This window comes from Sorex fumeus, unplaced genomic scaffold (assembly GCF_029834395.1).
Source record: "Sorex fumeus unplaced genomic scaffold, SorFum_2.1 ptg000072l, whole genome shotgun sequence".
Classification (NCBI taxonomy): Eukaryota; Metazoa; Chordata; class Mammalia; order Eulipotyphla; family Soricidae; genus Sorex; species Sorex fumeus.
Window position 1 is genome coordinate 48823146 of NW_026606129.1, and position 16183 is coordinate 48839328.

The 16183-nt window shown below is 40.9% G+C and overlaps 1 protein-coding gene across 1 annotated transcript in view; it reads right to left on the minus strand.

The window, feature by feature from the left end:
• The window catches only part of SMARCC1 (SWI/SNF related, matrix associated, actin dependent regulator of chromatin subfamily c member 1), a 132708-nt gene that overhangs the window by 93596 nt on the left and 22929 nt on the right, over positions 1-16183 (minus strand). The window contains exons 4-7 of the mRNA XM_056129210.1: positions 12143-12224; positions 10109-10201; positions 7113-7182; positions 930-999 (exon numbers count right to left, since the gene is read on the minus strand). Of these exons, the coding sequence (XP_055985185.1) occupies positions 930-999; positions 7113-7182; positions 10109-10201; positions 12143-12224 (315 nt within the window). The remainder of the gene's footprint in view (positions 1-929; positions 1000-7112; positions 7183-10108; positions 10202-12142; positions 12225-16183) is intronic.

Genomic DNA, 16183 nt, shown 5'->3' on the forward strand with positions numbered 1-16183 from the left:
AAATTTGTGTTAATTCAAAAGAGGTTGATTTGGTATAAAGACAATGAATATATCCTTTAAAATTTTAAATATACTATGGCCAGGAAAAAAAAAAAAAACAAGAGTACCAGGGCACTTGCCTTACACATAGTTGACCCTAATAACTGACACCCCATGTCCAGGAGGGATTCCTGAGCAATACAAGGTGCAAAGACCAAAAATAAAAATTTTTTAAATTTAAATATATCTTCATAATAAAACAAAGTTCGGGGCTGGAGAGACAGTACAGTGGGTAAGGCACTTTCCTTACACATGGATAACCCGGGTTCGATCCCTGACAGCCCATATGGTCCCCATACCCCTGACAGAAATAATTCCTAAGTGAAGACCCAGGAGTAAGCCCTGAGCACCACCATATGCAGCCAAACGAAACAAAACAAAACAAAAAACAAAACAAAAGCAAAGATAAAACTAGTCACAAAGTACTCTTATCTTAAAGGCAACAATCTAAATGAACAATCTAATACCTTACTGAAGAACTGTTCTGACAAATACAGCCAACAGTGATTAACTAAGGTAAATAAAGTTTAACTCTATTTTAGAAATAGGACTATAAAAAAAGTGAAAGAAATGACTAAAAGAAATCAACATAACTGTAACTATTCTTGAAATGAAACTATGTATCACAACTTGAACTGAAGTGACAAAAATGCCATACCAGGGGCTAGAGCAATAGCACTGTAGGTAGAGCGTTTGCCTTGCATGCAGCCAACCCAGGTTCGATTCCCAGAATCCCATATAGTCCCCTGCGCACCGCCAGGAGTAATTACTGAGTGCAAAGCCAGGAGTAAATCCTGTGCATCGCCGGGTGTGACCCCCCCCCACCAAAAGAAAAACAAAAACAAACAAAAATGCCATAACAGACCAATCTCAGGATACATGCACATCACCTGTCTGGGTAAAACCCCCAGTGCACTAACACCTGCTTCTCTTTTCTCATCACAGGTCTCAACCACTCTTCTGAAAGGGAAAAAGAAAGAATTTAGTCAAGCTAAAATAAATTATTAGATGTAATTTTTACTTAGACTTTTTAGCTAAGTATCAAAACTAAAGGTTTTAACTGAGTATTATCAAGGGAATACTCCAATCTGTGCTGTCAGATTTAAGTTTACTATAGGACAATTTACTGATCTATCACTTTTGACAAAACCAACTGTCCACAGCATTAAAGCACATGCTCGTTCCTACTCACCCGCCAGTCCTTCTAACTTATAACCCAAATCATAATACAGTAATATTATTCACTTCTGGTTCATGAATAGCTTTTCAGATTTCTCTTCTATAAGATTTTGCACTAACTGCACATCTTTCAAGGTGTAAAGCTATGCATCATCTTCCTGATAAAAAGGTTTACCAACTTCCTGCTAACTATTCTTTCTCCAGATTCATTTTGTCTGGTTCCTACAAAACATTATAGTAATAATACTTTCAATTATTTATTTGGGGAGGGGTATGGGTTGGGCCATACCTGGTGATGTCCCAGTGCTGTACCTGGCTCTGTCCTCAGAAGTGACCATGGTGGACCCCAGAAGACTATATGCAGTGCCAGGGATCAAGTGAGGGTCACTGCAGAAGTGTTCACATTGCAAAGCAAATGTCTTACCTCTTATACTATCTGTAAGGCCCCCTGTACTATTTCTATGACCCCGACCTTTTATTTTCTTTTCATAAATGTTACAGTTTGGGCTGGAGCGATAGCACAGCGGTAGGACGTTTGCCTTGCACGCAGCCAACATGGCCGACCCGAGTTCGATTCCTCCGCTCCTCTCGGAGAGCCCGGCAAGCTACCGAGAGTATCTCGCCCACACGGAGAGCCTGGCAAGCTCCCCGTGATGTATTCGATATGCCAGACACAGTAACAACAAAGTCTCCAATGGAGACATTACTGGGCCCGCTCGAGCAAATCGATGATCAACGGGAGGGCCTTTACTTTACTTACTTTAAATGTTACAGTTCATATAGCTCTCCTAACCACACTGTAAGTAATACAATCACTGAAGGTAGACATTTTAAGATCCCTTACCAAATATAAGTAAAATTTATAATCAGTTTTATGATTGGCTTAAATTTATAGTTTAACTCAATTGTAACTGCATTTCAGTGCTGGTCACATACTACTTACATAGTTTAAAGAGGAAACTAATAAACAAGCCCTAGAAGCCCCAGAAGGGAAACAGAAAATGTCCTAGGTTGACAAGAAATGGCTTTTCTTACTATTTCAGTATTGTTGTCTATACCCTGAGCTTACTCTGCAGTGCTGTGATGCCTTATGAATTTTCTGGATGATATATCATTGTTAAGCAGATGTCTATAATGAAACAAAGTCTGATGGGGTTTCTATTTTGTAACATTTCTGATGTGACTTCCTGTTATTTCCTTTTATGGCTAATATTCTATTGTACAGATAAATCACCTTCTGTTTAGCCCATCTAAAACTGATGAACGTTTCTTTATAAAATTATGATAATCTGAGTTTAAATCAGAGTGTGGATGTAATCTTCCAATTCTCCTGTATCGCTAACTGTGCAACTGTTGAGTATGCTATGTTTAACATTTGGAGATAGAACAAAAACATTTCCCAAGACAGCTAAATTTACAACCCCATTAGCATTATATGAATTTTTTCAATGTTGTTATTACCATGGAGTTTGTCTGTTTCGTTTTGGGGTGACACTCAGTGATAGTACGGCAGGGGCTACTCCCCTCTCAATATTTACAAGCTCTTCCTGGTGATGCTCAGAAAACTATGTAGTGCCACATCCTACACCTATTCTTCTGGCCTCTACATTCTCTTTAACGCATCATACTAATGAGTGCCAGCTCTTAGGGTATTTATTTTGGTTTTAGGGGTCACATGTTGCAATGCTCAGGGATCATTTCTGGAGGGGGTCAGGGGAACCAAATGCAGTGCTGGAGATAGAATCCTGTCCACTTTATTTTTATCTTTTAATGGTGTCTGTTTGGGTCTTTTGCTTATTTTGTTTTGGGGTCACATCAGTGGTGCTCAGGAGTTACTCCCAGCTCTGTGCGAAAATTGTTCCTAGCAGTACTCAGAGGTTCATGTGGTTCTGGGACTTGGGCCTGAGTCTCCTACATGCAAAGTTTACACTCAAGCCAACTGAAGTTATCTCTCTGGCCTCTTGGCATGGGTATGTATGTATATGTTCAGATTCATGTCTCATTAAAAAACAACATTCAACAGAGGCCCGGAGCAATCATACAGCAGGTAGCATGTTTGCATTGCACATAGGAGACCTAAGTTTAATCCCTGACACCCCTCATGGTCTCCAGAATCCACCAAGAGTGATCCTTGAGTGAGGAGTCTGGAGTATGCCCTAAGCACCTCCGGGTGTGCACCAAAATGAAAAACAAAACAAAAACATTCAACACATTAAAATTATATTGAAATGCTAGCTCCTAAATTTAGATTTCTCTTAATGACAGCAACACTTAACAAGTGTCAATATTTAGTAACCTAAAGTTTTATTAAACAAAAGAAAAAATTACAACTAGCACAAAGAAGGACTCTGATGCATCGAGACTTATAGTTCAAATATTTTAGAATAGACAATTTTCTCCCCCCAAAACTCAAAACTACGGGGTCAGCAAGGGTTGAGCATGAGCCTGGTAGGCACAGGTGGTCACAGCTAGGCATGAGTGTCCCGCCTCGTCTCTTTCAGCACGACACACCAGCTTCATAGCAACTATGTGAGTAATGAAGAAAATTTGAAACTGTTTGGGAAATTCAACAATCGAAATGGCCGTGGTCACTATTATAAAGTTATGGCAACAGAGAGATTGGTCCTGTTACAGGAACGGTTATAAATTTGACTTATGATGTGGAAAAAAAAAACCTCAAAACCTAAAAGTTTTATATAAGCCTTATTAGAGAAACAAAGTCAGCAAATGAATCAGTATTCTAACACACAGTATTCCAATGTGCACATGTCCACAATCTCCATCTAGTGGATAAAGAATAAATTTTGAGAAACCACTAGAGACAAAATGAAGTTTCTCATATTATAAATGTTACTGGTTTTAGTGGCAGAGCACAAGCCTTACATGAACGGCCCCAGGTTGAATTTCTGACACTAACCCCCCAAGAAATGCATTTTAAACCAAGTTAAAAATTGTGACTGTTGAAGTAAAATAAATTTTTAACAATCAAAACTTAGGCTGATAGGGGAAAAGGAAGCTCAGATAGAGAAGAGAGCACCAAATAAAGGGTGTTGGGAGGATCCTCCCAGGATGGGAGAAGCATGCTGAAAGTAGACTATCGACCAAACATGATTGCCACTCAATGCCTCTCTTGCAAACCACAGGACCCAAAAGGAGAGAGAGAGAACAAAAGGGAATGCCCTGCCACAGAGGCATGGTGGGATGGAAGGGATGGGGGATGGGAGGGATGCTGGGACCCCTGGTGGCGGAGGATGGGCGCTGGTGGAGGGATGGGTACTTTATCATTGTATAACTGAAAACCAAGCACAAAAATTTGTAAGTCTATAACTGTACCTCATGGTGTTTCACTAATAAATAAATAAATAAAAATTTTAAAAAATAAAATAATGAAAAAAAAATCAGGCTGAAAACCACAACACCCAAGAGGAGAGAGAGAACAAAGGGAATGCCCTGCCACAAAGGCAGGGTGGGGTTGGGGGGATGGAGGATGAGAGGAATACTGGGATCCGTGGTGGTGGGAAATGGGCACTGGTGGAGGGATGGGCATTTGATCATTGTATAATTGAAACCCAAGCACAAAAATTTGTAAGTCTACAACTGTACCTCATGATATAAAAAAATTTAAAAAAATAAAAAAATTAAAATAAGGCTGAAAAGATAGTATAGCAAGTAGGACATTGGCTTTTATGCAGCTGACCTGGCTTTCACTCAGAGCACTATGTATGATTCTTTGAGCCCTGCCAGAAGTGATTCCTGAACACAGAGCCAAGAGTAAGCCCTGAGCACCACCAGGTGTGACCCCCCCCCCAAAAAAAATTGAACAAATGAAAAAACCCTACATTTTGTTAAACTATAAAACTTTTAGAGGATTATATACAAATTTTATGATCTTAGATTGAGCAATAGTTTCTTACTAGTTTCTTACAGAAGATACCAAGTGACCCTCCACAAATACAATCTAAAACAAAGGCCAGTGAGATGGCTCAAAGGGCAAAAGTACATGCTTTGCATGTAGGAGATTCTTGTTTGATCCCTGGCACCATATGGACCTCCCAAGCATCCAAAGTGTGGCCCAAAATTTTTTCTTAAAAGTTTGTTTCAATGTACAGTTACTGGATGGCTCAAAGAGCTGGAGAATAAGATTTTCACACAGAAGACCTGGAGTCACACATGCGGCTGGGTAACACTGGGAGTAACCTCATAGCACTGTGCCAAGAGAAGCCTCCAGGGCATCAAATGCTGTGAATCGAGTAACAGAAAAAGATGTCTGGAACGCTGATTTTCAGTGTTTATCCTCTGCAAGACATGCCTCTAAAAATAAATTTTCCTCCAAGGATAATTTCAGCTATATCTTATGGAAGTTAACATTCTTATACTTTGTTGTTTCATATTCTATTCCAAAGATTTTTTAAATTTCCGTTTCTTCTTCAACCCATGGAGTTTACACGGTATACCTCTTTAATTTTCAGGCATAGAGGAACTGACTGGTGATATATTTGTTCCTGACTTCTTGCACAACTGCACTAATCGGGGAAAAGAACTCAGCAAAATTATTCCACTCTGGAACTACCTGCATCCCAACACGAGGTAAGTAATTCTTTCACTTTATGTCTTGCTTTTCTGTCACATTTATTAAATAAAACTTATCCACTTCACTTAAATAAGAAGGTACTGGAAACCGGAGTGATAGTACAGCAAGTAAGGCGTTTGCCTTGCACATGGCAGACCCAGGTTCTATTCACAGCATCCCATATGGTCCCCAGAGTACTGTCAGGAGTAATTCCTGAGTGCAGAGCCAAAAATAACACTTGAGTATCACAGGGTGTGGCCCAACAAGCCTCCTCCAAAAATAAACAAATAAAAATTTCAACTTAAAAAAGGTACTCAGTTTAAGATGAGGGAAATGGCACAAAGGATGAATTATAGATTTGATCCCCAGCACTGCCTGGTTCCCCCCAAATACCAATGGGTATACCCTAACTACCCCTTCACACACACACACACACACACACACATAAACCTCAGTCTGGTATAATTAACTACTAAAATATGAACTAATGTGACTTCTAAAATCAGATGTCCGACAGGGTGATAGTCTACCAGAAGACTAATCTCCAGTATAGATACAATTCCCTTTGATTGTTTCCCAAATTTTTAGAATGTTTAGCACTAATAACTTTTCCTGGATATATAAACTCTTGTCACTGACACAATTTTCAAAACAATTTTCAAAACAATCAAGTTTTGGGGCCAGAGCAATTCATGAGTGCAGAACCAGGAGTAACCCCAGAGCATCGCTGGGTATAGCCTAAAAGCCAAAACCAAACAAACCAAATGTACCAACTGTGTTTAAAATCTTAAGCTGAACAATTTTATAAATTCATTAGTATACTGCTGAGGAGTCATGTTTAAATAATCGCTAAGCTGATCTTTCCCAGAAACATTTTTTTAATCTCACAATGTCTTAACTTTCAGATCACAAAAAGTAAGCCAAACATCAAATTAGAAAATTGGACATCAGGGGGTACAGTGTATAAGGCACTTGTCTTGCATATGGTCGACCTGGGTTTGATCCCCAGCATCTCAAATGGTTCCCTGAGCATCACGAGAAATAACTCCTCAACAAAGAGTCAGGAGTAAGCCCTAAGCACAGGTCCAAAAACAAAAAACAAACAAAACAAAAACAAATGAAAAAAAAACTGGACAACACAGATGTTAGCTTACTCAAATTCAGAAGTTCAAGAGTATGACAATATAAACTTAAATCTCTGGAATAATTGGAATAATCTCTGGAATAATTTTTTAAAAATTAAAATTGGTTGTTATTTAAGCTCCTGTTGATAAAACTTTAATGAATAATGAGCTTGTCAGTACAAAAGCAAATAATAACTTACCATCCTCTTGTGAGGAAGGATATGGATAAACATGGTGTGAAGCTTTTGACTTCTCATCAGTAAATGTACCCTGGAAAGCAAGTAAACAAATGTTAAAATAAAGCAAAGAGGGGCCGGAGCAATAGTAGAGCAGGTAGGGTGCTTGCCTTATTCTCAGCCCATTTGGATTCAATCCCCATTACTACATATTGTTTTTCAAGCCTGCCACGAGTAATTCCCAAGTACAGAGTCAGGAATAGCCCCTAAGCACCTCAGACTTGACTCCCAAACAAACATACAAAAACGAAACAAAATACAGACTAAAAGAGAAAAGAGGGGCCAGAGCGATAGTACAATAAATAGGGCATTTGCTTTACACGTGGCTGACCTAGGTCCAATCCCCTGGCATCCCATATTATCCCCCAAGCACTGCCAGGAGAAATTCCTGAGTGTAGAGCCAGGAGTCATCCTTGGGTATCACTGGGTGTAATCCCCCTCCCAAAAGCAAAGTAAGTTAAAAAATAAAAAAAGAGAAAAAGGATGCTTATTGATTTGTTCAAAGTCAAAATTTATAATTCTACGAAAAAGAGAAAAAAGGACTTCAGATAGTATAATTATACAATTTCCACTTTAGGAGAGATATTATTTATAAAAAGACTATTTTACAGGGCTATGGTGCCACACCCGTATCTGGGGGGCAAGTGCATCTGCAACCTGATGGTGCCTTCAGACTTCCAGATTCCCCAAAACTGCCACTGTTCCTTTGGCCAGACCCCAACAACTTGGGGCCAAGTTTACCAAGAAATTAAACTGCAAAAAATTAGGTATGTGGGAGTCATGCCCACAAACCACCTCTGGCTCAGCTACACAAGCTTATTTATTGGCCTTTTTTCAGAGACCAATAAATCTCGAAAGAGATCAAAAGCTACAGTTAGGGGCCAGGAGCATGGCAATGCGGGCAAGCAGGCATGGCCTGCAGGGCATATGCCAATAGTTTATTTCTCTGGAAAAGATGGAAACAAGGGCCATGATCAAGAGGCACACAATAGAATCTTCGAACCGAGCAGTTCGCTGCAGAGATACCTCCACAAACTTTAAGCCAGGCCCACTTCACCAGGATGCCTCAGACAGGGGAAGGCATCGTCCTTCCAACTGCCCCCTAAAAACCCCAGCAGCCGCCAACTTCCAGAACCCAATGAAAAGTGCAGGTGTGCAGGTCCAGTAATGACAAACTCCAGGCCTCAAGGGATAGGGCCTGGGCCAGTCCTTCTCATCCCCCGCCCCATGGGGGTCACACCCACAAACTGCCTTGGATGCTACCTAAGCTCCTTAACAGCCATGATCCAGAGACACAAAAGAATCTCCAAACGGGACATGTATATGCTGCCCAAGCCCATGTGCTGCTTGCGCCCACGTGGACCAGCACATGTGTCACCCGCACTTCCCCTCTTGAGATGTGTACTTTCATGCTTTCGTGTCTAATGCTGGTATGTGTGTAGAGGCTCTCTCCGCCCTCGGAGAAGCTCATGTTCTCTCTTGAGTATGTTACTCTCTCACTCTCCCCCTCCACACCTTAAAAATCCTCCAAATAAAATGTTTATTTCAAAAAAAAGAAAAAAAATCTCCAAACGAAGCAACTCACTGTAGAGGTTTCCCAGACCCTAATTATCTAAAATTTTAGAATGCCAGGAGCACATGGCTGCAAAAGCAATACCTTATGCTATTCATAACAAGCAATACAAAAGAAAGTATGGGGGAGACTGTCTGCCACAGAGGTAGGGGCACGGAGGTTGGGGAAAGATTACTGGGGACATTGGTGGTGGAAGATGTGCACTGGTGGAGGATTGGGTGATGATCATTGTATGACTGAAACTCAAACAGGAAAGCTTTGTAACTATATCTCATTGTGATTAAAAAGTACCTGTTGTAGAAAGCTCATGATTTTAAATAAGGTACAAGAACTATTGAAATGAAGCCAAACGTTTTATCATGTTTTATATTAATTGGTGGTTCAAGGGTGTTATGCTGTTATATCAATGTACATATTTGTATCTGCACTGGATTATAATATTTGACCTAGAAAATCTTGTGAGTTGAAATAATGTGGTACATAAAAACAGGTTCATGTTTATTTTAAAATATGAGTTTCTAGAGTTATAAAGTTGGTTGCAAAACTTATCCTACCAGTGTTTGATTTGATCTCTGAGACTCTTGGTAACTAAAATTTCTAGAACTACTAAGAGTTGGGGGCTGGAGCGATAGCACAGCGGGTAGGGCGTTTGCCTTACACGTGGCCAACATGGCCGACCCGAGTTCGATTCCTCCGCCCCTCTCGGAGAGCCCGGCAAGCTACCGAGAGTATTCGACATGCCAGACACAGTAACAACGAAGTCTCCAATGGAGACGTTACTGGGCCCGCTCGAGCTCGAGCAAAAAAAAATAATAAAAATAATTAAAAAATTAAAATGTCGGGGCTGGAGCAATAGCACAGTGGGTAGGGCATTTGCCTTGCACATGGCCAACCCAAGTTTAATTCCCAGAATCCAATATGGTCCCCTGAGCACCGCCAGGGGTAATTCCTCAGTGCAGAGCCAGGAATAACCCCTGTGCATAGCCAGGTGTGACCCAAAAAGCCAAATAAATAAATAAAAATTTCCTAGAAACAACTGTGTCACCAACTCACACCCTATGTGGACCATTGATACATATGTAGTGTATGCATCCTACATAAGAACAATTCACCACAAAATTATGCCAACTCTATACTAATCACTTTATTATAAGTTCCCCAAAGATGCATATATGTATTAAATCATCACAATGTCGACCAAAAATGTACATGATGTTATGTGTCAATTAAACCTCAATAATGCCAAAGGTAAAGAAACTTCTAAGCTAAATACTAAAGTAAGAGAATAGAAAAAACAACCTAGAGAAAAATCTTCACTCAGCTCTTATATTACTACTATGTTAAGATTTATAAGAATCTTATTACTAGTACACAATGCATCTATTACCTGATGCCGTTTGATGATATCTTTCAATTTGTTAGCCAACTTCAGCTCAATGTCTGGAATGAGGTAGATGTTGGGTCTGGTCAGACAATTACTCTGAGAAAAAAAAACAGATTGGAAAGTGTCTCGGTTTTAAAATAATGTCACACTATTTATTTTGTCACATTATTTATACACTTCCTAATGCCAGAAGTTACCACTCAAACTCATGTAAGTATTTTTTGTTTGTTTTGAGGCCATACCCTTCTGTGCACTATCACTGGGCTGGAGCAATAGCACAGCGGGTAGGGCGTTTGCCTTGCGCATGGCCAACCCGGGTTCGATTCCTCCACCCCTCTCGGAGAGCCTGGCAAGCTCCCCAAAGTATCCTGCCCTCATGGCAGAGCCTGGCAAGCTCCCTGTGGCCTATTCAATATGCCAAAAACATTAACAACAAGTCTCACAATGGAGACATTACTGGTGCCCACTCGAGCAAATCGATGAACAACAGGAGGACAGTGCTACAGTGCTACTCTTCTGTGCTCAGGGCTTACTCCTGGCTCTGCACTCAGGAATCACTCCTGGCTGTGTTTATGGAATCATATGAGATACCAAGGATCAAGCCTAGGTTGGCTGCATGCAAAGCAGCATGTACTACTCTTCAGAATCATGATCTAAAGCAATATATCTCTTTTCATTAAAGCCCCATACTGTGGGGTCAGAGAGATGATACAGCAGGCAGGTCCCTTTCTTTGCACACAGCCAACCTGGGTTCGATCCTCAGCACCCCACAAGGTATCCTAAGCAGGCCCAAGATTGATCCCTGAGCAGTCAGGAGGAAGCCCTGAGCACTACCCTGTGTTCTGGCACACCAAAAGGCCCCATATTGCCATATTAATCCTCACAGTCAAACTTCATTGACTGCACCTTAACAATATTCAATACAACGTTTTCATATATACCATTTATTGTGGACCAGGAAAACCTCCATTTTGGCTCATCTGTAAGCAAGTAAAAATGGCCCCCACGAAAGTATTTATCAATACTGGGGCCGGGGCAATAGTAAAATAGGAAATTTGCCTTGCATGCGGTCAACCTGGGTTCGATCCCAGGGATCCCATATGGGATAGCACTACCAGGAGTAATTCCTGAGTGCAGAGACAGGAGTTACCTCTGTGTATCACTGGATGTGACCAAAAAGAAAAAAAAAAAAAAGGAAAGAAAATTAAATGTTATGCCCTCACTATCTCCTTGAGGAAAATAGATCTATATTTGTTGTATGATACTAAGTAAATAAAGATAGTGAGTATATAAACAAGTAGCTAGTAGGATACGTGATTAAAATTACAAATTAGGCTAAATTAAAAAAGCTTATAAAATGTATATGTACAGCAATAAAAATATAAAAATTGGGACTAGAGAGATGGTATAGGGTTTAAGGTGCTCTCCTGGCATGCGTCTAAGTAGTCTGATGTCCAGCTCCACATATGGTCCCCCAGCACTATCAGGAAGGAGTACTGGTGAACACAGAAGCCAGGAGTAGCCCCTGAGCACCAAATACATCCTGAAAAATTATATTACTGCATCTCAAAATTATATTACCAGAATTAAGATTTTTTTTTAAGAGGAGGGAGGCAGTTTCAGGGATCTAACCAAGGCCAAACATATATAAGGCAAGTACTCTTATCACTGAGCTGCATATATATTCCAAACAAGTTCAATATTTTCTATTTTTCTCCCTTTTTAGGTCACTCCAAAAAAGGGAGAAAAACAGTATTTCAGGGCTGCCCCCAAGTGGCGTTGAGGAGACCATCATGTAGTAAGGATCAAATCCTGAGCTCCTGCAGGAAATCCATGCACTCTAGAATTCTATATCCCTAACCCCAAGATGAATCATTAAATAAGCTTTAGTCAGAATTTATAGTTTTATTTTCCCAAAACCAACAAAATAAAACAAAACATCTCAGATGATTTGATTCTTTTGGTAGTTTCAGCAACGTAATAAAAACAATCTTGGAATGTAAGAAAAAAATTTAATAATCTAACTTTCTGAGTTACCTGTACCAATGTTTTTTCAATGTTCATAAACATTTCAACATTACGATCCATTCGGGATGGATTCTGTAGATCAAACCTCCGCCTAAAAGAAAAGAAAATCAATAGTATGTCTCCCACTTTAAACAAAAATGATAACTTGGTTTTGAAATTCAACACACATAAGCTGGGAAGATTTGAGAATGAAAATGTCACCCTGCGGCTGGAGCGTTAGTACAGTGGGTTGGGCATTTGCCTTGCATGTGCCAACCCAGGTTCAATCCCCATCATCCCATGTGGTTCTCTGAGCACCACCAGAGGTAATTCCTGAGTGCAGTACCAAGAGTAACCCCCAAGCCTCACCAGGTGGTCCCAAAAAGCATTAATAAATAATTAAATGTCACACTACAAAATGTAAGAGATTTTATAAGTACAGAATCAACCTAATGAAACAAATTTTATTTTATTAAGATGAACTCCAAATTGGGCTGCAGTGATAGTACAGCAGGTCGGGTGTTTGCCTTGCATGGGGCCAACCTGGTTCAATTCCCAGCATCCCATATGGTTCCCTGAAAAGCACCACCAGAAGTAATTTCTGAGTGCAGAGTCAGGCATAACCCATGACCATTACTGGATGTAGCCCCAAGTCCCACCACCACCACCAAAAAGGGAAAAAAAAAATGAACTCCAGGGGTACAGCTGGTGGGGACTTGCACTGCACACAGTCAACACAGGTTCAATCCTCTGCATCCCACATGATCCCTGAGTGCAGAATCAGTAATAAACCCTGAAAACAGCCAGGTGCAGCCCAACTTCCAAAAAAAAACAGAAAAAAATGCACTCAAATCAAAGTAACAATTCCAGAAAGCTCTATTTTCTTTAAATATAATTTGGGCCAAAGGGATAGTTATAGAGGTCAAGGTAACTGACTTGAATGCAGCCAACCCTGGTCTGATCACAGGCACCAAATAATCCCCAAGATCACTGGAAGCAACCCCCAAGCACAGAGCCAAAAGTACAAGTGAGTATGGACCAAAATCCAGAACTAATAAATACGAAAAGTTTTTCACTTATAGAAAAGTATATACAGCTGTATATAAAGCCTATAAAGACAGGGAACTACTATCCCACTCAAGTATAAAAGGAAGCTGATCTACTTTATATATGCTTAAAAGTAATTTTAAATCAGTGTCAGGAAGCCGGAGATAGTACAGCAGGTAGGATACTTGCCTTGCAGGCATTGACTCAGGTTTTATATCCAGCATCTCATATAGTCCCCTGAGCACCACTGGGTGTGGACCAAAATTAAAATTTCCCCCAAAATTAAAAATTCAGTGTCAGTCGATCAGAAAAAGATATCTTGGGTGTTTAATTCTGAAATAATCTTAAAATAAAGGCATTTATTTAAAACAAGATTTCTTAAAAAACTTTTAAACTATCCACAGTAGTAGTGAAAGTAGAGATTATTCCTAACCTGAGATTGTATAATACCTAGCAGTATTCCAGCCCTAAACGCACTGAAAAGGGGGGGAGGGAAACTGGGAACATTGGTGGTGGGAAATATACACTAGCGAAGGAATAGGTGTTAGAACTTATATGACTGAAACCCAACTATGAACAGTTTTGTAACTGTGTTTCTTATGGTGATTCGACTTATTTATCTGTTTTTGGGCCAAAACTGGCTGTGCACTCAGGCTTTACTCCTGGGGGGTCCTCTCAGGACCATATGGGATATGAGGATTGAACAGGGTCTGCTGCATGCAAAGCAAACTACCTACCTATTGTCTGTACTATGGCTCTGGATCTCCTCATGGTGATTCAATTTTTTAAAAAAGTATTAAAAATATCAATGACGGGGCTGGAGCAATAGCACAGTGGGTAGGGCATTTGCCTTGCACGAGGCCGACTCGGGTTCGATTCCCAGCATCCCATAGGGTCCCCTGAGCACCGCCAGAAGTAATTCCTGAGTGCATGAGCCAGGAGTAACCCCTGTGCATCGCTGGGTGTGACCCAAAAAAAGAAAAAAAAAAAAAAATCAATGACTTTCATAATCAAAGTAAGGTCAGTCTCAAACTCCAGACTTTCTTCTTCAGAAAGTAAAAATCAAGGCTGGAAAGATAGTATGACCACAGCATCCCATATGGTCCCAGAGAACCGCAGGACTAATTCCTGAGTTCAGGCCAGGAATAACCCTGAGCATCACTGGGTGTGGGCCCAAAACAAAAGGAAAAAAAAACAGGGCCAGAGCACAGTATAGAGGGTAGGACTCCTGCCTTGCCCTTGGCTAACAAAGTTAATTCCATCATCCCATGGCATCCCATGTGGTCCCTGTGCATTACCAGGAGTGATTCCTGAGCACAGATCCAGGAGTTAGCCCTGAGCGCCAAACAAACAAACAAACGAAAGTCAAACGAATAAGGTCAAAGGCATAAAGCTGAAGAAATGGCTATAGCTACCTTAAATGTAAGAGTTTTATCACAGTCTTTTAACTGACAAACTGTTAATTATCCTTCTCCAGGGGACTGCATAATTTGGGAATACCCAGATCTAAAAACAAATCTCGGGGCTGGAGAGATAGCACAGCGTGTAGGGTGTTTGCCTTGCACACAGCCGACCCAGGTTCAATTTCCAGCATCCTATATGGTCCCCTGAGCACCGCCAGGAGCAACTCCTGAGTGCAGAGCCAGGAGTAACCCCTGTGCATGCCAGGCGTGACCCAAAAAGCAAAAAATAAATAAATAAAAACAAACCTACAAATATTGCCTATACGGCTACAAAGTATTATTAGTAAAATAAGAAATTAGGATTATAAAGGATCAAAAAGAACGTCACACTTTCAACCCAGAAGCAACAATGCACAGGACATGGATCATATTCTATACAGCAAACAAAGAATAAACTTGAGAAAGCTGGTGACTGCAAAATAATGGGGTAAAGGTAAAGGTAAAAGGTAAAGGCCCTCCCGTTGATCATCGATTTGCTCGAGCGGGCCCAGTAACGTCTCCATTGGAGACTATGTTGTTACTGTGTTTGGCATATCGAATACGTCACGGGGAGCTTGCCAGGCCCTGCCGTGCGGGCGAGATACTCTCGGTAGCTGGCCGGGCTCTCCGAGAGGGGCGGAGGAATCGAACTTGGGTCAGCCATGTTGGCCGCTTGCAAGGCAAACGCCCTACCCGCTGTGCTATTGCTCCAGCTCCATGGGGTATCTCTCATAACTATATGACTATTAAGTCACATGTGCAACAGTCAAGAACAACAGGTTCATTGGTTCTAGAACTCACCGAGTTTGGCACCAACATCAATTTGCTACTGTTAAAAGGCGTAAAAACGCAATTTAGTTCCCTGTTCTAAGGGTTATAGGAAAGAATTGTCAAACAGATAGGGCAGCAAGTAAGGCACTTGCTTTGCCTTGCACACAACTGTCCTGGCACCAGCCCCCCCAAAGTTACCCTGAGCACAGTAGAGTGTGGCACAAATAGGAAAAAAAGGCATAGACTGAGCATCTAACGATAACAGAATTAATCAGGGCCTCCAGCAACACTGAGTATGACTACTATTTTTTTTGTTTTTGAGTCACACATGGCTCTGTCTGTGCTCAGGAATCATTCCTGATGGTATGGGGGACCATATAGGATTGAACTATGGTTAGCTATTTGCAAGGCAAGCACCCTACCTACTATACTATCACTATGCCAGGTGTGGCCCCTCCCAAAACAAAAAAACTCAAAAAAGTAGTTTTTCAGTGCATCAGAGAACTCCTCACTCCAGTTCAATCCCTGGTACAACATATGGTTCCTTAAGCACAGAACCAGAAGTAATCCCTGAGCAATGCCAGCATGGCACCAAACCATAAGCACCAAGTATTTCACTGTGATGATAAAAACAAAGTGAGATCCACCATTTGTGACCTAGAAAAAGTTCATTTCATGTGGAGTCTATCCTCAAAAATCTAGGTCAGGAACCAGAGGTAATGTAGGGGGTTAATGAACTTGCTTGCCTTGCATTCCATGCCTGTATACCCAGGCTCAACCTATGGTCCCAGGAATACCCGAATACCACTTG